Raw genomic sequence first — 22,407 nt, 5'->3', positions numbered from 1 at the left:
TAAGAACAAGTGATATATTATGCAAATATCATAATAAATTAAAAAAAAAAGATTTTCAACCGAAACAAGAATATAGAATATATAAAAAATAAAATAAATGTAGGAATAGTTTAACTATATTAAAAACTAATATTAAAACCAAAAACAAATATTTGAATAAGCGATCCCACCAGACTTAACCGAAACGTATGGATTTCAGAATAAATTTTTGGAGAACTTTTTGTTTTTATTGATGTGATGCTGGATTATTATACTGTTTCAAAATATATTTATATATTAATTTATAATTCTCAACTAAAAGCTTAGTTTTCCAAAAGTCAATTTATTTAATTTAAAAATTACAATATATTTATACACTTTTTAAATATTTCAATTTATTTTAAAACTCGGAGAATTTTCAATTTTACTTCTGAAGTTTTGAAATTCTAAATATTTTAGAATGATCACTTACTAAAAATAATTTTCAAATAAATTATTATGTACATTAATTTTATGTTTTAATTTAGTAATTAAACGTGCAAGAACTAAAATAATGAATGAGCTTTATTGTATGATTATTTTCAAAATTTTTGGAAGTTTGATTGAAATAATGATATACAAGTAGTCTTATATATAATACTTTAGGGCGTTTTTGTATGATTTATCTTTTATTTCTCAAAATGGTCTATAATTTTCTTATAGTAAAAAATTACATACTTTATAATTCTTGAATTTAAAGACGGATTAAGCATTTTTTATATTTTTGAAAACTGTACGGTATTGATGTTTGTAAAATTCAATATACATATTATAAATAAGAAAAAAAAATTGAAATATAACCTTAGTATAATATATATTGAGGTGGTCCTTAATATGGACATTTTCGAATTTCCTTGCTCCTAAGGGCTCTCTGCAAGTTGTAGCTTTTAATATTGTCTTTCAGATAGAGCGCAATTCAATCAAAGTTTTGTATGGAAATAGCATAAAAAAAAATTCCAGAGCGTCGAATTTTCAATAAAAAATGACACGAATTTTCACTTTTAATTCATTTGTCGCTAAGTTATATCTGAATTTTTTTTTTAATTTTCAAAAATTTTTTCATGCTATATCCATACAAAGTTTGATTGAATTGCGCTCTATCTAAAAGACAATATTAACAGCTAAAACTTTCAGAGAATTGTTTTTTATCAATTTGGAACCATTTGAGCCCCTGGGAGCAAGGAAATTCGAAAATGACCATTTTAAGGACCATCCTGAAATATATATGTCTGTGTGTGTGTGTGAATCTGTTGTAAATTTGTAATATTTAAAAATTTATTTTCAATTGGTTCTTTAAAATAATTAAGCTTGCATTAAATATCATATTTAACATATTATTATATAAAAATCTTTCGACAAGCAAGTGAATTGAAGAAAGCTACGTAAACATTCAATAATTCACAAAAATAAATTCATGACATCAGAACATAAAGAAAGCATATGATACAAAAAAAACCTTATAAAATATTTAGCATAAATTCTAAAAAAACGTGTGTCATATGTAATTAACATTGCGCAACAATTAAGCACTATTCAATCCAATTTAATCAATTTAAGTAGAAATGTAAATGAAATTTCGTATTATTACATAAATGCAATATAGATTTACTAAAATCCTCGGTGTATAGGTGCATTTGTATTCCTCCAGGTAAGTATGTTGTGAGTGAGTACCTGTTGATGAGTGCGAAAGAGTCGTCGATCCCCACTTTCGTCAAAGAATTGATATGAAATACGTTAGAACAAGATGGAATATAGGTTAACTTTCACATAGTGCATATATATATATAAAATAATTTTACAAAACGAAATTTGTTCAGTCTACATAAAATACCGGTGTGTATAACATATTTATAAAAAAGTGCTTAAAAAAATCAATTTAGTGCAAACGCTAAAAATAATTGGATATAAATAGTTTATGATGTGCTAATTATAGTAATTATTAAATGAAATTGATTGGATTTAAATCGTTGCAGTTTAATTAGTGGATTTTATAAAATAAAAATAATATCAACGTATACTTTTTAAAATTGGATTGATGCAAATTTGTTGTTCTTAAAACCCAATTGGATTAATAATTAAAATAGAAGTCGACATATATATACATATATATGTATATATACATAAATTGAAATTGTTTAAGATTTTCCTTTTCTGAACTTAAAAATAATAATAAAAGTTTAATAGTATTAAACAAAATATAAATCTTATAATAATAAATATTATAAGCTAAAAAAAAATTATTTTTTTTGATAACTCATATGATTCATGATCTTATTCTTCTGAACTAAAAGCCTCCTTTTTGGGACAAAAATATTTATTTAATTTTTTATTTATAATTATTTTACTTTTTGGAAATGTGGGATGTCCCATTCTTCAGGAACTATTAAAATTAATCAAAAACATATTTATATACTAGTAAAAATTTTCAAAATTATTAAATTTAGCATTATCTTTATTATATATATATCTTAGAATATCTGCTTAAATAACTTTTTTTTTAAATGATTAGTGTTCAATTTTTCTACATTTTGGGAAAAATATGTTTTCTTCTTCAGGAACTGTTAAGCTCAAATAAAAACATTTTTATACAGTAATATATTTTTTTAAATTACATACAAATAAATAATATGAAATCTAATAACATAAAATCAGCCTTCTCTTGATAAATATGAATTTATACCCTGAATTGTTTATAATTATCTCCTTCTCAGAAACACATAAGTTTTTACTCACTTATACACCTTTTTTAGGTTTTTTAAAAACATAGATATAATATAAAGCAGCTTAAAAAATATAATCAGCCTAAAAATTATTTGAACATAGATATTTAAAATTTGAACTTAAATAGTTAAAATTGATCTGAATAGTGTTTAATTATTTTATATTATTTATGAAATATTCCTCATGATACTGAAATTTACTATGAACTTTATATTTTAGTTGTTCAATAAGATTTATAATAATCTAAAACTAAACAATATATACTATATTTTATAAAACTATAAAGTATAGTATCAATTAAAATTTTTAGTGAATATATAATATAATTTTAGTGAGTGTTTAAAAAATAAAAATAAAAAATCGATACTTAAAAGTTCCTAGAGAAATTGAACATTCTATATTGTCAAAACATAAAAATACTTATAAATGAAACACTAAATAAATAATTTTTTCCCCAAAAAGGAGGATTTTAGTTCAGAAAAAATATTTTTTTTCAAATTCTTTATTCCTATGTGTTTTTTACAATGTGTCTATTACCCTTTCAGATCTGTATGCATAATTTATAAAAATTTAAAATATGACATATACATAATTTAAAGCATGGTGTAAATTTACAAGACTGAAAAAGTGGTTAGCCTAATTATTTAGTACATACTTTCTTAAATAGCCATTGTTTGATAGTGTGTGAAGTACCGAGGAAGATCTAATTATTCTGTGGAGACGTGTTATACATATATAAATAAAAGTAAGTGAAGATCTTTCTATACATATAGTAAATCATATGTGTGCGTCAGAGTGATCTAGTTCCGGTATTAAATATTGAGGTCAATAAACCGGAACTTTATATAATTGTGATCGGTTGTGTGTCTATATAGGTGTATATGTACATATAAATATTTTATGAAAAAAAGTTACAGTTAATTTATGGCCAATAACTAGTTAATCAATTATGCTAATATGAATATTTATATATATATATATATATATATATATATATATATAATTTAATCTGAATGTATAAGAATTTCATGGTACAAAAAAGTAGGGTTTTTTGTTTTCGACAACCACATTTTGTATTTTATCTTTGATACAAATCTTTTAAAAAATTCCAAATATTATTCTGTTGGTCTATTTAGTATATATATACTATTCTTTCTAAGTCGCATTCTACATATTTTACATATTTAAATATGTATAATTAATAAATGCATTTATTGTCTATTACAAATTCTATATTAATGAAAATTTTGCCTAACATTTTTTTAATTTGTTATAAAAAAATAGGCTTGTCCTTTTTGATAACAGTATTCTTTGGTATTTTATGTTTGATACAATTTTTTAACGAATATTTTGATCTACACATATTTATTAATCTATTTATTTTCCAAATTGGTCAAAATATTAACATGTTGAAGTTTAAATTTTGGCCACTTTTTCGATATCTTTGTTTATGTTTAAAACAAATTATTTAAAGAATCCCAAGTCACAATCTGACCATAATCTATTACAGTAACAATTATTTATAAAATTCAATTATTTTTCTATGAGGGGGAAAAATCAACATGTTACTTTAGCATATTGATGACATATAACATAAACTTCAGAGGTCATTCCTTTTTTATCTAGTAAAAAAAAAACTATAAGTTGACAAATAACATGAACAATTTTGTATCCAAAAAAGTAGGATCTTTTTTTTCCTCTACTACGTTTTTTATTTTAAGCTTGATACAATTTTTTTTGAAAACCCAAACAAAATTTTGTTTATAACCTATAGTACACTATTTATATTTAAATCTTCTTATCTTCAAGATTGTTTGAAATATCATTATATTAAGTTTATTCTATTTTAGTAAAAATTCTGGTAAATATTATTTTAAATTCTTTAAGTTCGCAATATATTCATATATTACGAAACTGTAACTTATTTTTTAATTTTTCGAATAAGATACATGAAAGTTTTGATCAAAGTGCCCTTTTTATATCAGCTTTAACGTTGCAATCTTCGTTCGAAAATAGTTGTTCAAAATATAACATTATAGCATAAGTGATACCAGTTTTCTCTTGAAATTTTAGATTTAAAATATGATCACACATATTGATCACAACAATATACTTCTGAAAGTTAAAAAATTGACGAACATTGTTGTAATTTCTTCTTGACAACTTATAAGTGCTCAAATCTTCTTAATACCATAGATTTTGCCCAAATTTAAATAAAAAAGCGACCAAGTCATATGTATATAACATGTACATACAATTTTTAACAGATTTTACTCACGAAGCAATCGTTAATATTCATATATCAAGCAAATATGTTAGTATGTCATTCAAAATTAATATTGAAGATCAAATATATACACCTGTTCCACGTGTTCTTTAGCAGGTTCGTGATTGTATAAGTGAAAATTAATACTTGGACATGTTTCACGATTTTTTTATATACAATATGTGCAAATATACATACATATACAAATATATATACTTATATAAGTATATACATTTGTATACATATTTATGTGTATGTATATATCAATATAATTACATATTAAAGTAATATTATCTCAGATGGTAAAATATATATAATTACAAACAAAGTAGTATTTTAACTGGCATCTAATCAATATTAAAACCAAAAACTAAGTTGTGTTTTGACTTTTTTTTTAATATGTTCCATACGTTTTGAGTCAAAATTTGATACTTCTTCAGTAGATGCAACAATTTCTTTAAAACCACATGTATTTAGTTAAATCTTTCAAAGACTTGATTAACGGTTATATTTATTTTTAAAAGTTATTTAATTATATTAAAAAAATAATGTAACGAACATGATTAGTTGTGAGAAACTAACACCCATCAATCGGTGTTAGAGTTAAATTTAATTTTCCTAAATTATTATTATTAAATGCAAATTTATCACTGTATATATTGTGTATATATATACCAAAATAAATTACATGTATATTTTATATATGATGATCTTGATTAGACCGAAACGTATGGTTCTAATTAACCTATAATTTTTAATTACTCAGTTTTTAATTGGTGCTATGCCTGAACTATCTATATATATTTAAACTTACATATCTTGAGAATTTTTTCTACTAGTTTTTGTTTTATTTATATAATTATTATTACGAATTTTGACTATTATTAGTTTAGTTTCAACTCACATGCTATTCTAACCTAAAAATCATTCATTGTAAGGTTATAATGTTAGTATGTTTTATTATAATCATTTGTTTAGTGTGTTTTTTAATACTGAATTTTGCTTTCGTAACTATGCAATTTTGAACAACATTTTATTAAAAAAACTAGATTAATTTCAAGTTTTAACGTTTAAATTCTTAATATAAATAAATATTTTTTTTTAAGAACTGGGTAAATGCCTTTTAAAAAACTTTCTTATAGATACATAGATATTTAATCTATTAAATAGAAAACAAAACTAAATTATTTTTAAATAAATAAATCTAATTCTTAAACTTTATGACAAAATGACGTTCAAAAAATCGGATTGCCCCCTGTTATGAATTTTTATTATATATCTTGCATTAAAAATATAATAAATATAATAAATAAGATATAATATCTATTAGAAAATAAATTGAGTAATCCTTCAACAATTTCAATAAAGTTACTAATTCTTAATCTTCATAACAGAATAACGTTTTAAGATCTAGATGAATGCCTGTTGACTAACTTTTTTCTTGTTACTTATATATCTTTTATTAATAATATATCATTTATTAAAACATAAAACTAAATATTTCTTGAATAAATTTAATAAACTATTTTCTATTCCTATTAAACTATATAAACATAAACTATTTTAAATTCCTATTTTTAAACTATTTAACAAAATCATATTTTAGGAAATGTGTAGATGCTTGTTGTAAATATTTTTTGTTTCTATCTGCATATCTTTTATCAAATATATAATATTCAATAAATATCATTTATTGAATTTAAAGTGAATTATCTTCGAATAAATTTAATAAACATTCTATTTCTAACTAACATAAGTAGCGTAGGAACTGGATGAAGCTCTGTTAAAAACTTTTCTGTTTTTAATTATATATCTCCATATATTATATATATATATATATATATATATATATATATATAAATATATTTCTATATTTATATTTGAATAAATTTTTACAAAACCGATATATGTTAATGTTTTCTATGCCACCATTCAAAAATATACAAAAATTTCTATGTCTACGATTTCGTCCAAACGTCAATGAAATGTTAAAAATCTTGACCAACTGATCTTCAAATTTAAATTCAGGTGTACAAATATATTTGTATAAGTTTAGGCACGTCTATGTATATAGCTGTACATCTAACAGTATTTTTTAATTAATATGTCTATACATGTTTTTCTATATGAACAGATATTCCTATATTGCATATATAGATAGATATGTATGCTAGTTTTTATTAATTAATTTGTACGCTTCGAATGTTTTATGTGTTTTATGTTCATTCAATTTTGACTTTACTAGAGCGATAAATAGTAAGAAATAGACCGCAAAGTACACTCGTCTGTATTATATGGAGGCATTTAAAGATATTGATATAAAATGTAATTAAAAAAATAACTTGGCGTACAAAAATTTGTTAGAAGAAATTTTTTATGGTGTAACTGCGATATTATGAGCATAGATACTTAAAAATTATTACTTATTAATGTAGATGCAACTTGGTATCTTAGGGTATTGGGAAATCAACATCATAATCTAAGTCCATGCGAGCCTAATAATTCCTAATTTATATACCTAAATATTCATTTTTTTAATTTAATTATCAAACTTAGGGTTCTAAGGGAACCTGAACCTTTCGTTATCTTTACACTTTTATTTTATTTGATTGTATATAATTGTATAGTGCACCACATATATTTTTCTTTGTCAATAATATTACAAAATTGGTTGGGAGGGAGATTTTTTGCCTTACTAACTCCCTCCATAGTTCTTACCTACCCTTTACCCATTTTTGCACCTTATAATGGCGTGCTCAGCATCCGCCATAGTCGCTCCACCCAAGCAATAGCAATTAATAAAAAATCTTTAGGTTAAGACTTATAAAGTCTTACAATACATAATTGCTTGCTTAAGTAATAAAAAGAACAATCAAATAAAGTAGACAATATACGTAATAAATAACAACAATTAAGGAACTCAAGGAAAATAATAAAATGAAGTAAAAGATAAAAATCGACATAAATTGTTTAACCCCATCATGCACAAATATTTGCTTACTCGTATAATAATTATTTTTACATTGTTACAAACTTATAACTAAAATTCATAAATTTTTGATCTGAACTAAAATTGGGCAAAAAGTATTAATTTTTATTTTACATTTCTAAATAATAGTTACTAATATTATTAATTATTCACTATTATAACAAAATATTTTTTTGCAATAAAATTGATTTAAGGGTCTTACTATCGATGAGCTTTTTTTATCATAAAGTACTTTTTACATCTGTCCTAACAAGTAAAACTGCAGGATTAAAATATGACTTCAAAAATACGAAATCTTCTGATCGTTTTGATCAGAGATTTTGAAAATTGATAAATATTTATATAACATGATTTCTTTTTGACAATTAACTTAAAATTGAAAAACAAATCAAAATAAACATTTATTATAATATTAAATAAATATAAATTGATCATTCATATGAGTCTACTTATGGGGAGGGATTGTGTTTAATAATATTAATTTTGTCTTATATATGTGTAGATATGTTTACCTGTTATTATATATATATATATATATATATATATATATATATATATATAAATTTCTTCCGTATAGATCATCGTCTTTCTGATCTTGGTATATGTGAGAGAGTGCATTAACCCACTAACATATATATACCTATGTACTTGTTCGACCATGACACACTTTCACAAATATACGCTTGAATGTATACACACAGGTATATATATATATATATATATATATATATATATATTGTTTTCAAAAAATATAGATTTTTTTAGAATCTATAAAAATTTTATATTGAAAAAGTTGAATTTTATATTTAAGCCAACTAAAGATCAAAACTAACTTACGTTTTTATTAAAATCATTTGGGCTTAGATAATTGAATTTATTCCTTCAACATATTTTACCAAATAAACGCATTAACGCATATAAATATGTAAAAAATATTTTTGAAAAAAAAAAAGAAATTTCTTACAATTTTCGTAAATTGGTAGTTCTCACAATGAGTTTAAATCGATTATATATCAAATATGATTTAATTTTTTACTGTAAAATCATGTATGCTTTGGTTTTTAAAATTATATTCTTTCTTGTTTGGATTTAGCTTTAACTATTATTATTTTTCAAAGTTGCAAAAACAATAATGAAAAATCGTCAATCTAAATGATTTTGAGAAAGGGTTATTCAATTTTTATGCTACTTCATAAATATGACTCTTAATAAATAATTTATTAAAAATTAGTTCAACTTTATAGTACTCTGTAAGAGCATTGCCAGATGGTACAAAATAGTGTTTTCACTAAAAAATGGTGACAGGATAGAAAAATGTCCCAAGTCTGAATGGAGTTTAGCATTATTAATATTTCATTTTTAATATTTCTAATATTTCAATTATTCACTACATAACTTGATTTAGTACAAGACAAAATTAAAAGTTTATTAAATTCTCTAAATTTTTGGTTTATTTAGTTGATGCTTCAAAGGACAGAGTAAAAATCACCATTGACTTAACTCGGATGTCATCCCTAGACGACATACTGAAAAATGCTCAACTTTATTCCATAAGTGAATTGTAAATTATCAAAATTTTTATTAAAGTTGTTTCTCCATTTCAAATATATAATATCCATACTTCCTCGATGGAAAGTGCTGAAAATGTTATGGTAAATGTAGATATGCGTAGACCGCGAGTCATGTTATTAATACATTACTTATAAATAATTATAATATAATTATTACTTATAATTAATTATTATAATTGAACTATATCTTAGGGGCCAATCATATTTTAAATTGTTTATTTTGACTGTGATGTTCATCAAACTCTTAGACGAGTAATTTTGATTTTTAGATAAGTTGATATTTATTGAGAAAAAAATCATTCGTTGGCTCGCAATTGACTTCCGAGCTATTGTTTCTTCGGCAAAGTTTCTTGAAATGACCTAAAGAAACAGAATCGAGATGAACCGCGGTCAACGACTATATACTACTATCACTGTCTAATAGGTTGTTAAAATATTTATTTTAAACAAATTTGTAAAGATTTTATAAAATTGCTTATGGGCATATTAAGGCAGGCGTATTTATGTATAAATAATGTATTTATAAATTATATATATATATATATATGTGTGTGTGTATATGCCTTGATGTACCAAACTTTCCCCTTTATACATTGTGAAGCACAATTATATATAATAACCTTTTCGTGTACAAGTGTAACAATAGCACATTGTCTCGATGCAGTCTTCTTATAAAAAGAATACAATTTTCTAGAGTATTTGCTTCTTACACATTTATACAAACACACATAAAAATATATACATATATATATATATATATATATATATAATTATATATGTATTTATACATATGTGTCCTTTATTTTGGCATATGTCGGTATGACTCCCTAATTTTAAAAACAGGGAACGTTCATTTTGCATTATAACGGTACCAAAACGATGGAATATATTTTTGTTATTTTGCGGTTCATCTTTGCCCTCACAAATTTGAAATTCACTTTCACATTGCATGTGTGCAATAATTAAGTTGTGCACCTGGATAAGAAGAAAGAATGAGTTAAAAAAATGAAATAATGTCTACAATTGTTGCTGAATATACTTATTGTATAGTTAAAAAAATGAAATTATGAATAGCATTTACTTCAGTTATTATTAAATAATTGATTTATAATTAAATTGAATTATTTGAAAAAAAAATTAAATTGCTTTGAAAATAATATTATTTTTTCAATACTAGACCAGATGATTAGAAGTCAGATGTTTTACTCTTCGACATTTGCTAAGTGTTTCCTTAAAATTAATTTTGTTAGAATTTACCAAGAAATGTGTGTAATTATATTAAAGATTAAAAAAATTTTATAGTCGTGTCAAATTATTAACACGTTAATTGCCACGATAATATAAAAGTTTTCACATGGGCCAAGGTAACGTCATTATATAATTTAAATAAAAATGTATAAAGAAAACTCAATGTATCAATGAATTTTTTTAAACTGACCTGGCAATTAACTTATTAAATCAACTATTGAATTTATTAAAACCAATAATAATTCCATATCTGGCTATTAGGATATTTCAAATATTGAGCCAGCCTTTGGGTGGTCTTCTGAAAAGCAACTTGACTACATGATAACATGAATTTATATAAAATAATTATGTTACGTAAAATATATTACAGTAAAAATATAATATTAAAATTTATTAATTTGTTTTTTTTTGTTGCAGAAAAATGGCGATACGATGGACAATTATACTGCATATTACCATTTTAGTCGTCAAGGTAAGATGGAAGATTTTATCAATATATTTAGATTTATATAATAAAAACAATGAAAATGAAAAGTAGTATATTAAATTCGAAAGTACAGATTCAAACTTTAAATATAATCCTTAAATATTATTACTATGCAATAACTCAAATAAATAAATTAAATATATATAGACATTGGATCAATATTTGAAATACTGCTTTTTTAGCAATTTTAATTTTTAATATTTTATTATAATTTTAATATTGCATTTTTTGAATTGTTTTTATGGATATCGATTTATATATATATATATATATATATATATATATAAATCAGTAGTTGTAAAAATACATGAATAAACTTTCTAAATCATGAACAAGGTCAATATCACAGAATCTAGTACAAATATATATATATATATATATATATATATATATATATATTCGTTTATATGCATTTTTTGTTCGTTTGGAATTAATAAACTATTTGAATCTATTAATCGATCTAAACATTTTTTACATATTGTTGATGGTATCTCTAGTAATAAGCGTATAATAGAGTATTCTTCTGTTTTTATAAATTTATATATATATATATATATATATATATATATAATATCCATAGCCAAATAAGTCATGATTTTTATTAATGATCTATTTAATATTTCAGATAGTATTAGGTGAAGATGCTTCTAGTTTGCCATTAGAACATAGGGGTCACTTAGGTAAGAAATCCTATTTTAATTATTACTTTAAATTAAATTACTACTCAATAAATTAGTAAAGATATTGTTTAAGATCATTTTTTCTAACTTCTATTTTGTGGAACGTCTCAAACCTTAAAAAAATATCTAAAAACCAAAATCCATAACGAAAGATGCTACTTTGTTGTATTTTGATCAACCTAATAATAATCGACTTTATTACATACTAAATTTTTAATATGCAGATATTAATATATGATTATTATCTTATGCTAAATTCTTATTTCAAATCTTATTTGGTAATATTCAGATTAACTTAATTTTATTCGTTCATTTCAGGTCCATATTTAGCACCACAAGGATCACTAGGATCTGTAAATGATATAGGTATGTGAAAATTACTTTTTTAATAATAATAATTATATAACACGTTCAATTCTGTTTTTTTTTTCAAGTATGTTGTAATAAACAAAACAGTGAACAAGAGATTCTGAATAAATCTGTCATATTTTACGATTTTGATAATTAATACACTTGCAGAAAGGTAATTTACTAATAATTCCAAAAAATAGATAAATAGATTGACAAAAAGGAGTCACAAGATCTAGATGTACTTAAAATATTACTATTAATACGATTAGTACTATTAATACTAGATTTTGCGACTCTTTTTTGTCATTCCATTTGTCTATTTTTTTGGAATTTTCATTAAATTACCTTTCTGCAAGTGTATTAATTATCAGAATCGTAAAATATGACAGATTGTAACATTATTAATTTATACTTCAATCAGTATCTTTTTTCTATTCATACCCACCGCTGCCACCAAATGTAAGATAGATTGTTGTGTTCGGCAATTACTGTATTGGTCAAATCACTGGCTTTGATTTAGACGATCTAAGTTTCTACCAATAATTTGCTGATGTTCCATATGGATGGAATGAAAAAAAATTGTTTTTTGATCTGTCTCTTACCAAGAATGTTGTGAATGTAAACAAACCAATACACATTTCTTCCATAAAACTCGTACTCGATCACGTGCAATACGGTTTTCTCTCGAACATTTTCTGATGTCTGATGTCATGGGTCTACTTTTCTATTCAATTTTTGTACTTTATAGTAAATCATCTTTCTGCAAGTATGTTAATTATCGAACACGTAAAATATGATAGATTGTAACATTGAAAATGTAGAAGAGAAAGTACGACTGGTATGGAAGTAGATTATGGATGTAGGCGACGATTCAGGAAAGTCGGAAATAACGACTACGGCATATTAGAACGACTGTCAGACGGAGAGCAAATACACATTTTATAGTAAAAAAGTGAAGAAAAATTATTTAACCGGTGCAATTAAAATTGATGACTTGATTGTTGAAATTCTTGATGGTTTTCTATTTGAATTGCAGGCGGGTAATTGCAGATTAATAGTTGAAGAGAATAGTGAAAGGATTTTACAGAGATCAATATTGAGAGTAAAGTTATTTTCGTAGTAAATTTTTATTGCGCTTGTTGATGAATCAATATTGATCATTTTCAATAATATATATTATTTGTTACTTTTATTTTTTTTTTTAAATTTTTTCTCCCAGCGACCTGTCTCTCAGAAATGCGTACAAGTTGCGATTCACGTCAGAACTTTACTATTCGTAGTAAAATAGTTATCGACCTATAACCATTCATCACATCACCCTAGAAATCGATTTATGCGGTTTCCATACTAATGTGTGTAAAGCCAGAACAAAACATTTCACGATAAACACTAAATAAATTTTTGCTAGAAGACCTCATTGTGGTCAATTTAGCACAAACTCGTTAGTTTAAATCAGAAGTGCATTCTACAAATACGCAACTGTATCTCTTGAGTGGAAAAACATTTTAGTTAAAAGCAATTAGGCGATTGTTTGAGAAATATTTGTTTTGAATATTTATTATTTGTGGTAATTGTCGTATATTTAGGTAAGCAAATTTTCACCAAAATGACTAAAAAATGACCTATTTTATTTTTAACCATTTTTTTTAGTTTTGTGAATTTTATTTATGCCTAATTAATGACTCATTAACTAATGAATGGTTCACATCCGGCTTTATATGTTTTTAATTCATTAGGTCTACTCTAGACTTAAATTCAAAAGATAAATTTAGGTGATTCTAAAATATTCTTATACATTTGATTAAGTAATATATTTAATAATTATATTTAATTATAATTATCTTTTAAGTGGATTTATTACACATCATTGAAAATGAACGAACATGTTAACTCGGAGTATTTTCTAAAGCAAATTTGTACAAATCAATTATTTTTTTATAATTGAATCAGTTTCCGTAGGATTTTAATGGTTTAGTATGTTCATTAAGACTAAGTACACTATCGTTATATCAAGTAAATCGTCTAATTTTAATTTTAACAAACGTCAAAAAAACTACTCATTTTCTTAAACTTTGATGAATTTTTTAAATAACTTTGATGAACATTTTAAAACTACTTGTCCGTAATATTTCAGTAAGTCCTATAAGACCATGATATATATCGCCAAAAAAGTTCCATTAAAATCGGCTTGAATTAAAATTTTTAATCAACAGTTAATAACAAGAAAATGGCTCGATAGATTTTCATCTAAAACTAATCAGCATCATTTCCAACTAATATCTTTCGAACAGTTTTTGATTTTTTAAAACCGATTCGGTAGTATGAGTTTAAATGTGGACGAAAAGTTTAACACTTTTTTTCAAATTACAAAGAAACGGCTCGGCAGATCATCGCTCAAAACTTTTTTGCACAATTTCACAGTGAACACAATGCCGGTTTGTCACATAAAATTAACTGAGCAGAGAACAATGAGTAGCTGTCAAACAAATGAGTAGCAGTCAAACAAAAAATATTAGTATGTAGTACGTGCTAAGTATTAGAGATGATGCTGTATGTTAAAAAAGAAAAAGTGTTTTCCGTTTTTCTGTTGAAATCTTTTTTCAATTTTTTTTTTTGCTATAAACCTCACGGAGTCCGAGCTCTTTCCAACGAATGCAAAATCGGCAAAATCGGTTTGTGCGTTCTGGAGTTATATCGTCAGGAAAACCCGACTTATTTTTACAAAATAGATAAATATTTTTACTTATTAATGTTTAAATATAGAACACGTTATGTTATAAACATTTCACCTTTAGAGGATAAAAATTTCTCCCGAAATGATTTCCAAATTCTCTTAAATATTTGCAGTTGCATATACATATTTCTTGGAATATAAAATTTTATTCCCCACAATAACTACAAGCTTAACCCAATCATTTAAATTTACCCACCTAAATAATCTCCATAACCCGGTTTTGTGCTGATTGACTAAACGAAATCGCCATAAAGATGTCGGTTCGTAATTGGACCGCATTTTCTAAAGTGTTTCTTGTTTGCAATTTCGAATCTATATCATTCATTGAGCATAAATGTTATAATCTACGCACTACTTGTATAAATTTATTTGTGATACATATTTCTAGGTTCTTATTTGGCGCCTGCAGGCTCTTACGGTCCACCAAATTCAGGTTAGTTTAAATAGATTGTACAAATAATTGCTTGCGTGCATGTGTTAATTCAGACATACCTAATCAAAAACATTACATATACTTAGAAATATATATATATATATATATATATATATATACATGTACAGTGCAACTCATTTTAGCGTTATATCAATAATAACCGATATCTAAATATTTTATTACACGTTTAGCATTCACCTAACAAATTTCAACTTTAACCTGAATAATAATATTACCTTTTCAGTAAATAACAAAGCCTTTTTTACTTTAACATCAGTAAAAGACTCTATTTTTTATTTATTTTACAATCCATTTGCTTTGGCAAAAATATTTTTACTAAGGTTCTCACCTGTAGAACTAGTTGTGAGCTTTTTGCACATTTTTTATTGTTTTGTAATAAATATAAAATTTGTAAATACTATCTAGATTAGGAATGCTTGTGTTGCACAGCACGTTGAGTTTAGGCCTTTTATTTATAAATTTTCTTCAAAATGTAGCTCAATCGGCTTAAAAAGTCTATATTGTGTTTTGGATTTTCTTAAATTGTTTTTGTGTTGTTGTAATCGCTTTAATAAATTCTGACTTGTTTCTCCAATACAAATTGAATTGCAATCTATATAGTTAATTTAATAGAAGAAATTCCTAAGTCGTTTTAACATTTATTTTAACAGGTTGTACTAATTGTAAGCCAATACAAATCATAGAATTTACATTAGCTTTATTAAAATTATTATTCTTATTTTCTTCTTGTGTGGTAATTCAATTTAAGAATTAATATTGCGAATAAATAGTATAAAATTACGTTAAGCACCTACTTATAAAAATTATTACTACTAAACATAATTACCTTAAACATGAAAAAACTTGAAGTAAGCCGACACATGATCATTAAATAACACTTATATAGCAAATCTTCCGTTTCTCATTAAATATCATTATCCAATTTTAAAATTTAAATTATTATGATTTTTTACTTCACTTAGCAGATAATATTGTAAAAAATAAAGTGTAATAAATTTACACAATTGATATTTTTTGCAAAAGTAATAAATATTACTTTAGTTCCTATTACTATAATTTAACTAACTTTAGAAATTGGCAATCAGAAAAATGAATTATTTTGATTATGCTCATATTACTCAGTGAACGAACCTTAATAATTGATTTTTAATTTAAAAAATATTATTGATTCATTAGGTAATTTTTATAAATATTAATCATTATTATAGATACTTACAAGAAAAAATATTGAAAGTATTAAATCAGAATTCTTAGCATTATATTTTAAAAAGTTACTCTCCAAAAAATGTTATCACTAGAAATTTTAGGATAAGGAGAATTTTATTTAGGAAAATCCCACTTGAAAATTTTTTTTACTAAAAATGTGCAAGAAGAAATCATATTTTGGAAAAATTCACCTAACAAAATTTCATTGCTACAATGTGATAGAGAACAATCATATTTTAAAAAATTATTCTTAAAAGATGTTCATTACTGAAAATGTGATAGAAAAATATAATATTAATCAAATTACATAAGATTTTGATGTTATGTATGTAATATTAATGTTATATTCTATGTATTTTTTTTATATTTTCAGATGATGCATGGGCATTAAATAATGAAGAACCTGCACCTAGAATAAAAAATTTACAAGTGCAATGTGAAAAAACGCATATGAGGGTCAATGTAGAATTCGACAGACCGTTCTATGGTAAGTGAATATTATTTTAAATAATTTCTGTTATAAAAGCAAATCTTAAACATTCTTTACTGGTAATGATTGAAAACTCAAACTCGCGTTTTTATGTAAAAAAAAATACATTACTTGTAATAATCAAGTTCCTAATTTATAGAAGTACATGTGTCAATTGTTTGCATTTTTTTAATTCGGAATAATAAATAAACTTGTTTTTTGCCCAGACAAGGTGAAAAAGTACTTTATATTTTGATTCAGAGAAAATACTTTGACAATTCCAACATTAAATTTTTATGGTTTTTCTTGTAGTGAACATACTTTCATGTGCATAATTAAAATATTTAATATTTCCATACATTGTAAATTTCTCCTAGTAAAATTAATTACAATCTCAAGTTTCCAAAGAATTACAATTTTCACTTACGTGTTTGAAGAAAGCAATGTTTCTCCGTAATACACAAAATGTACTAAAATTGCAATGGAATGTGATATTAATATTTTTATGCTAGCTTTCTAATTCGTAAAAAGTTTTTTCATTACGCAAAAGTATATCACAAATGCTTTATGCACCGTATAAAATTTCTTAAACTTTCATTTCTTAGAACAATTAATGTTTATTGTTTTATTTTATGTCATTGCGTTAAAGAGAAATGCTTTACATTAAATTGTCGGTCGTTTATATTTAATATTTCTTAACATGTTTCTCGTGGACTTGCTTGGGTTATCGTTACATAAAGATCATTGTGTAAAACTGGATTGTTTAGTTTTCATTGTTATAAAATCATAAGAAACTATATTATTTTTTCCATATAATAATATTTAAATAAATACTTGCGACAATAGCAAATTGCATAAGAAACAATTCAAGATAATTTGCTTTTACTTGCACATGAATTTATGACCATTTTGCCTATAGTCCTAGTCTTCAGTCAGTTGAACAATAAATTTAGTATTATTTATTACCTAAAAATAGTTTGATTAAACAAAGTACATGTATTATTCGCGTATGTGTCGTTTATATCTTTACTAGCTGTACCGATTCTGTTAGATGCATCAGCGAGTGAAACATCCCATACAGCATCTCAATATATAATTAGTTTATTTAATAGATATTAGGTACATATAGATATTTATATTGTATATTGTATTGATATATCGGATACTCTAGATTAGATGCATAATAAATGATTATGACATATTTATAAGTTATTGTAGTTCATGAGTAAAATGACTAGACCACTATTTGAATTATGATAGATCATACGATAATTAGTATAGCATTCATTTATCACTGTTTTACATTTAATCTGGTTTATTAATTTTATTCTCTTCTTTTATTGGCATAATTTATTTATTTCAGGAACAATCTTCTCGAAAAATCATTTTAGTGACCCACAATGTGTGCACTTAAAACCAGGAACCGGATTGCTAAGCGCCAACTTCGAAATTTATCTAAACACATGCGGAATGACCGGATCAAGTTTACACGATGTGAGAATAATTTATTTAAAACTTATTCAATTATCTTATATCTTAATTATTTGAATTAATCATGCTTTTATCAGCGTCATTTGTATTTTTTATATGTTTGATTATTGATGATCATGTCCAAATTTTCAGGCACACTTGTACGAAAATCCAGCAAAACCAAGCAACAGTTTTGTGGAAAACACGATAATCATTCAATACGATCCGTTTGTCCAAGAAGTTTGGGATTTAGCCAGAAAATTGAGGTAAATGACTTGGAATAATCTTAGTTTTCCAATTATAAGTAAATTGAGCAGTATATTTATTTACTTTAATATATATTTTTATTTCTTTTATAGATGTACCTGGTACGACTTCTATGAAAAGAGTGTCCAATTCAAACCTTTCCAAGGTATATAATTTCCATTTACTACAGTATATTATAAACACATTATAAAACTTTCACTCATCTATATTATTAGTCTAATGCATCAAATTCCACCTCCAAATTATTAGCCTCAATTATTTTATCAAAGATTACTAATATAAGTTTTGTATCGATACAAGAATGCATGTGTATAAACAAAATAATTTTGATTGATAGGTTTCCTGCTACCGACTGAGCGGAGTAACATCTAAAAAATTAATTTATCAAGCATTTATTTCATTTTTTTTAAGATCAAATCTGCCGCATTCTACAAACCTCCGATAAAAATGCATCTCCAATCAAAAATCATTATGCACGAAGCAAAAAGAAGTTGTTCAAACAACATTTTCTTCTGCCCTCCTTTTATCAAAATTACCTGACACGTTTACATCTATTTTTGTGTATTACATGCTGTTCAGCCTTGAGTTTTTATTATTAGAAAGTTTTTGTACCAATGATCGAAAATGAAGACCCGCATTTTTATATGGAATACTAGATAATGGAAAATCAGTATGCGAAAGGAAATTATCAGCAGAACGAGTTTTAATGTTATGCAATTCTAGACCGTCATGTGAAATAACAGTTTATCTTTAAACTAGAACATTATGCTTGCTGTTAATTTTATTAATTAGTGTTGAACTAGATATAGGCCATAAGTATTTATAGGTAGACGCATATTGCATTTACATTTTTTATTGCAAAAAACTTTAAATGAAACCGTTTCATTTGCAGTTGATATGTTACATGCTGTTACTGCTAACTTCTTGGGCGACAACTTGCAATGCTGGATGCAAATTCAAGTGAGTATAATTTTTTTATAATTAAACTTATTAATTCCGTTACTGCTAATTTGCAATATGCAGCCTGATTTGATATAATTATTCTCCTGTTCCAAATCCTATGCAGACAGAAAAGTTCTCAATATTTAAATATATCAAGGAAAAATTTTATTAAAAATTTCACTAGCTCGAAACTCACGTTGTAGCCATTGTTTTTTAGCAATATATTCATATTAAAATATTATCCAATTATTTTGTAGGTCGGAAAAAGGTCCATGGGCTTCAGAAGTATCTGGAATTGTTAAAATTGGTCAAACCATGACAATGGTATGTGATATTAAAAATTGTCTATCAAAATTAAATGCAATTATTACATTTTTTATTTATTTTTCTTTATTATTATTAGGTCTTAGCTATTAAGGACGATGAAAGACGATTTGACATGTTAGTTCGTGATTGTTTGGCTCATGATGGGCACAGGGCACCAATTCAATTAGTTGATCGAAGGTGAAGTAATCGATATAAAATAGATTTGGAATAAATTAGATATGGATTTGTTTAATGTTTTTTCTTCATTACAGAGGTTGTGTGAGCAGACCAAGAATTATGAGCGGTTTCCAAAAAATTAGAGATTTCGGTCCAAGTGCTACTGTTGTTTCTTATGCTTACTTCCAGGTAAAATATTATATATTTTACACTAATTTATTATTGTCAAACTATGTTATATTAAATTATAATTTATTTTCATTTTTATTTTTAGGCTTTCAAATTCCCTGATGCAATGAGCGTTCACTTCCAATGTGTCATCCAGGTAAACTTTGATAATTTATTTACATTTCATTTAATTTTAATTATATTAAATTATTATGATTTTATCTTCTTTATATAAATAAGTTATTTATTTCTTTATTTATTCATTAATATAGGTATGCAGAGATAAATGCCCAGAACCAGATTGTGGAGGAGGAGGTAAGAATTATGAACTAACATTTTTACATTTTATACAATATTTAAAATTGTATAAGGCTTTTTTCTTACTATTGTTTAAATAATAAATCATCAAATCAAGTCAGTAACCAGTTGGAAAAATTCTAAGTATTAAAATTTCTTAGTAATCTCTCAATTATTTATTTTTACTAAATCCAATTGATTTTAGTGAATTAGTTATAATGTGAAGTTAAGATATTTGAAACAATTAAATTTTCCTTCAAGATTCTAAAAACATATTTTATTTTAGAACACCACTTGCACCACAACTTGCTCCAACAACAAGCCCTTGGAGGCCACTATCCACCTCCACAGCAGGTGGATCCACGTCACCCATTAGCAGGAGGCGCCGAAGTTGCTGATCCTCTCACTGGAGCATACTCCGAAAACCACCCTGAAAAAGTCCTATTACAACCAGATAACATCAGCAAAAAGGGCGATTACATCGAAAACGTAAATGAAGTTTACAATGCAAATAGCGATAACTCCAACAATAAACAACAAAATTATGAAAATCTGAACTATGATAATCAACAGAAACAAAACCAAAACAATTATGATGCTGTTCTGAATAATAATTATGAGAACAAACGCCAACATCCACCATTGCCTCCACCACCACCACCAGGAAGCGATAGGAATACATATAGTACTGTTGATGGAAATGGTGGTCCTGAAAGTGAACACATTTCCACTTTGGGCGGAAGACCGAGGTCGGTGGAAACCAGGGAAAGGAGGAGCTTGGACCAAGGGTAAAAGATAATAATTTGTCATTTTTATTAACCAAAAGTAATCAGATTTTTAAATATCCTTGATGGTATCTCATCAGAGAAACCTTCTCAAAGGCATCTCGCTTGTCCTTTCTTGGTCTTTGGTTAAGGCAAAGAATACAAAAATGTTAACGTTAATTTTAAGAGATAGAGTGTTCAAACAGAATTAACTATTGTTTTTCTATTTCCAGAACCTTCATCACCATCCCAGTATCGGTTGTCCACACCCGCCAAACGCGCGATGTCTCAGCCTCTCCTACGACAGACGTCACCACAAAACGCGTCATCAGGGTAGTTGCCCCCAACGACGTCGATTTCTCACTAAATGCTAAAAATAATGCTCAAAACGAGACAGTAATAATTGAAACCATGAACTATGGCAAAAACGCCGAAAATATCTGCCTATCCATCCAGAGCTTCGTCAGTGGGTTGATCAGTCTTCTCCTCATCATCATAGTCGCCAGTTTGATTGCAGGATTCTTGTTCGTCAGGGTACGAGTTTACGATAGAAAAATAATAAATTAAAATTTTTGGTGTCTTTATTTCATGGCTTAATTTAAAAAAATCGTACTTGTTAATGTTTGCATGTATAAAAATCCTGTTCCGAATTACTTTAAAAAATAAGTGTACTTGTGGATTTATAGTCATTAAGTACCAATGGTGATTTTTGATGAAAGACCGTGATATCAAGCTATGAAGTATAAAAATTAAATTTTTACAAATTTTATAAATGTGTGCACGCTTTTTTATAGCTTACTAAGTGTGTATATTTTAATATGT

The 22,407-nt window shown here is 25.3% G+C and overlaps 1 protein-coding gene across 1 annotated transcript in view; it reads left to right on the top strand.

The window, feature by feature from the left end:
• LOC113383032 overlaps positions 1-22,152 on the top strand; it is a 32,559-nt gene extending 10,407 nt beyond the window's left edge. Inside the window, exons 2-17 of the mRNA XM_026621284.1 lie at positions 11,231-11,285; positions 11,926-11,980; positions 12,299-12,346; positions 15,454-15,498; positions 17,099-17,212; positions 18,558-18,688; positions 18,818-18,930; positions 19,024-19,076; positions 19,824-19,897; positions 20,138-20,197; positions 20,277-20,377; positions 20,452-20,545; positions 20,631-20,681; positions 20,797-20,839; positions 21,108-21,609; positions 21,819-22,152. Coding sequence (XP_026477069.1) covers positions 11,231-11,285; positions 11,926-11,980; positions 12,299-12,346; positions 15,454-15,498; positions 17,099-17,212; positions 18,558-18,688; positions 18,818-18,930; positions 19,024-19,076; positions 19,824-19,897; positions 20,138-20,197; positions 20,277-20,377; positions 20,452-20,545; positions 20,631-20,681; positions 20,797-20,839; positions 21,108-21,609; positions 21,819-22,152 — 1,873 coding nt within the window. The remainder of the gene's footprint in view (positions 1-11,230; positions 11,286-11,925; positions 11,981-12,298; positions 12,347-15,453; positions 15,499-17,098; positions 17,213-18,557; positions 18,689-18,817; positions 18,931-19,023; positions 19,077-19,823; positions 19,898-20,137; positions 20,198-20,276; positions 20,378-20,451; positions 20,546-20,630; positions 20,682-20,796; positions 20,840-21,107; positions 21,610-21,818) is intronic.
• Positions 22,153-22,407: the final 255 nt, after the last annotated feature.

This window comes from Ctenocephalides felis, unplaced genomic scaffold, assembly GCF_003426905.1.
Source record: "Ctenocephalides felis isolate EL2017-DRISC unplaced genomic scaffold, ASM342690v1 CF-g0.4_SCAFFOLD_03570, whole genome shotgun sequence".
Lineage (NCBI taxonomy): Eukaryota > Metazoa > Arthropoda > Insecta > Siphonaptera > Pulicidae > Ctenocephalides > Ctenocephalides felis.
The sequence above is the reverse complement of the archived record's forward strand: the minus strand, read 5'-3'. Positions and strand labels throughout refer to the sequence as shown.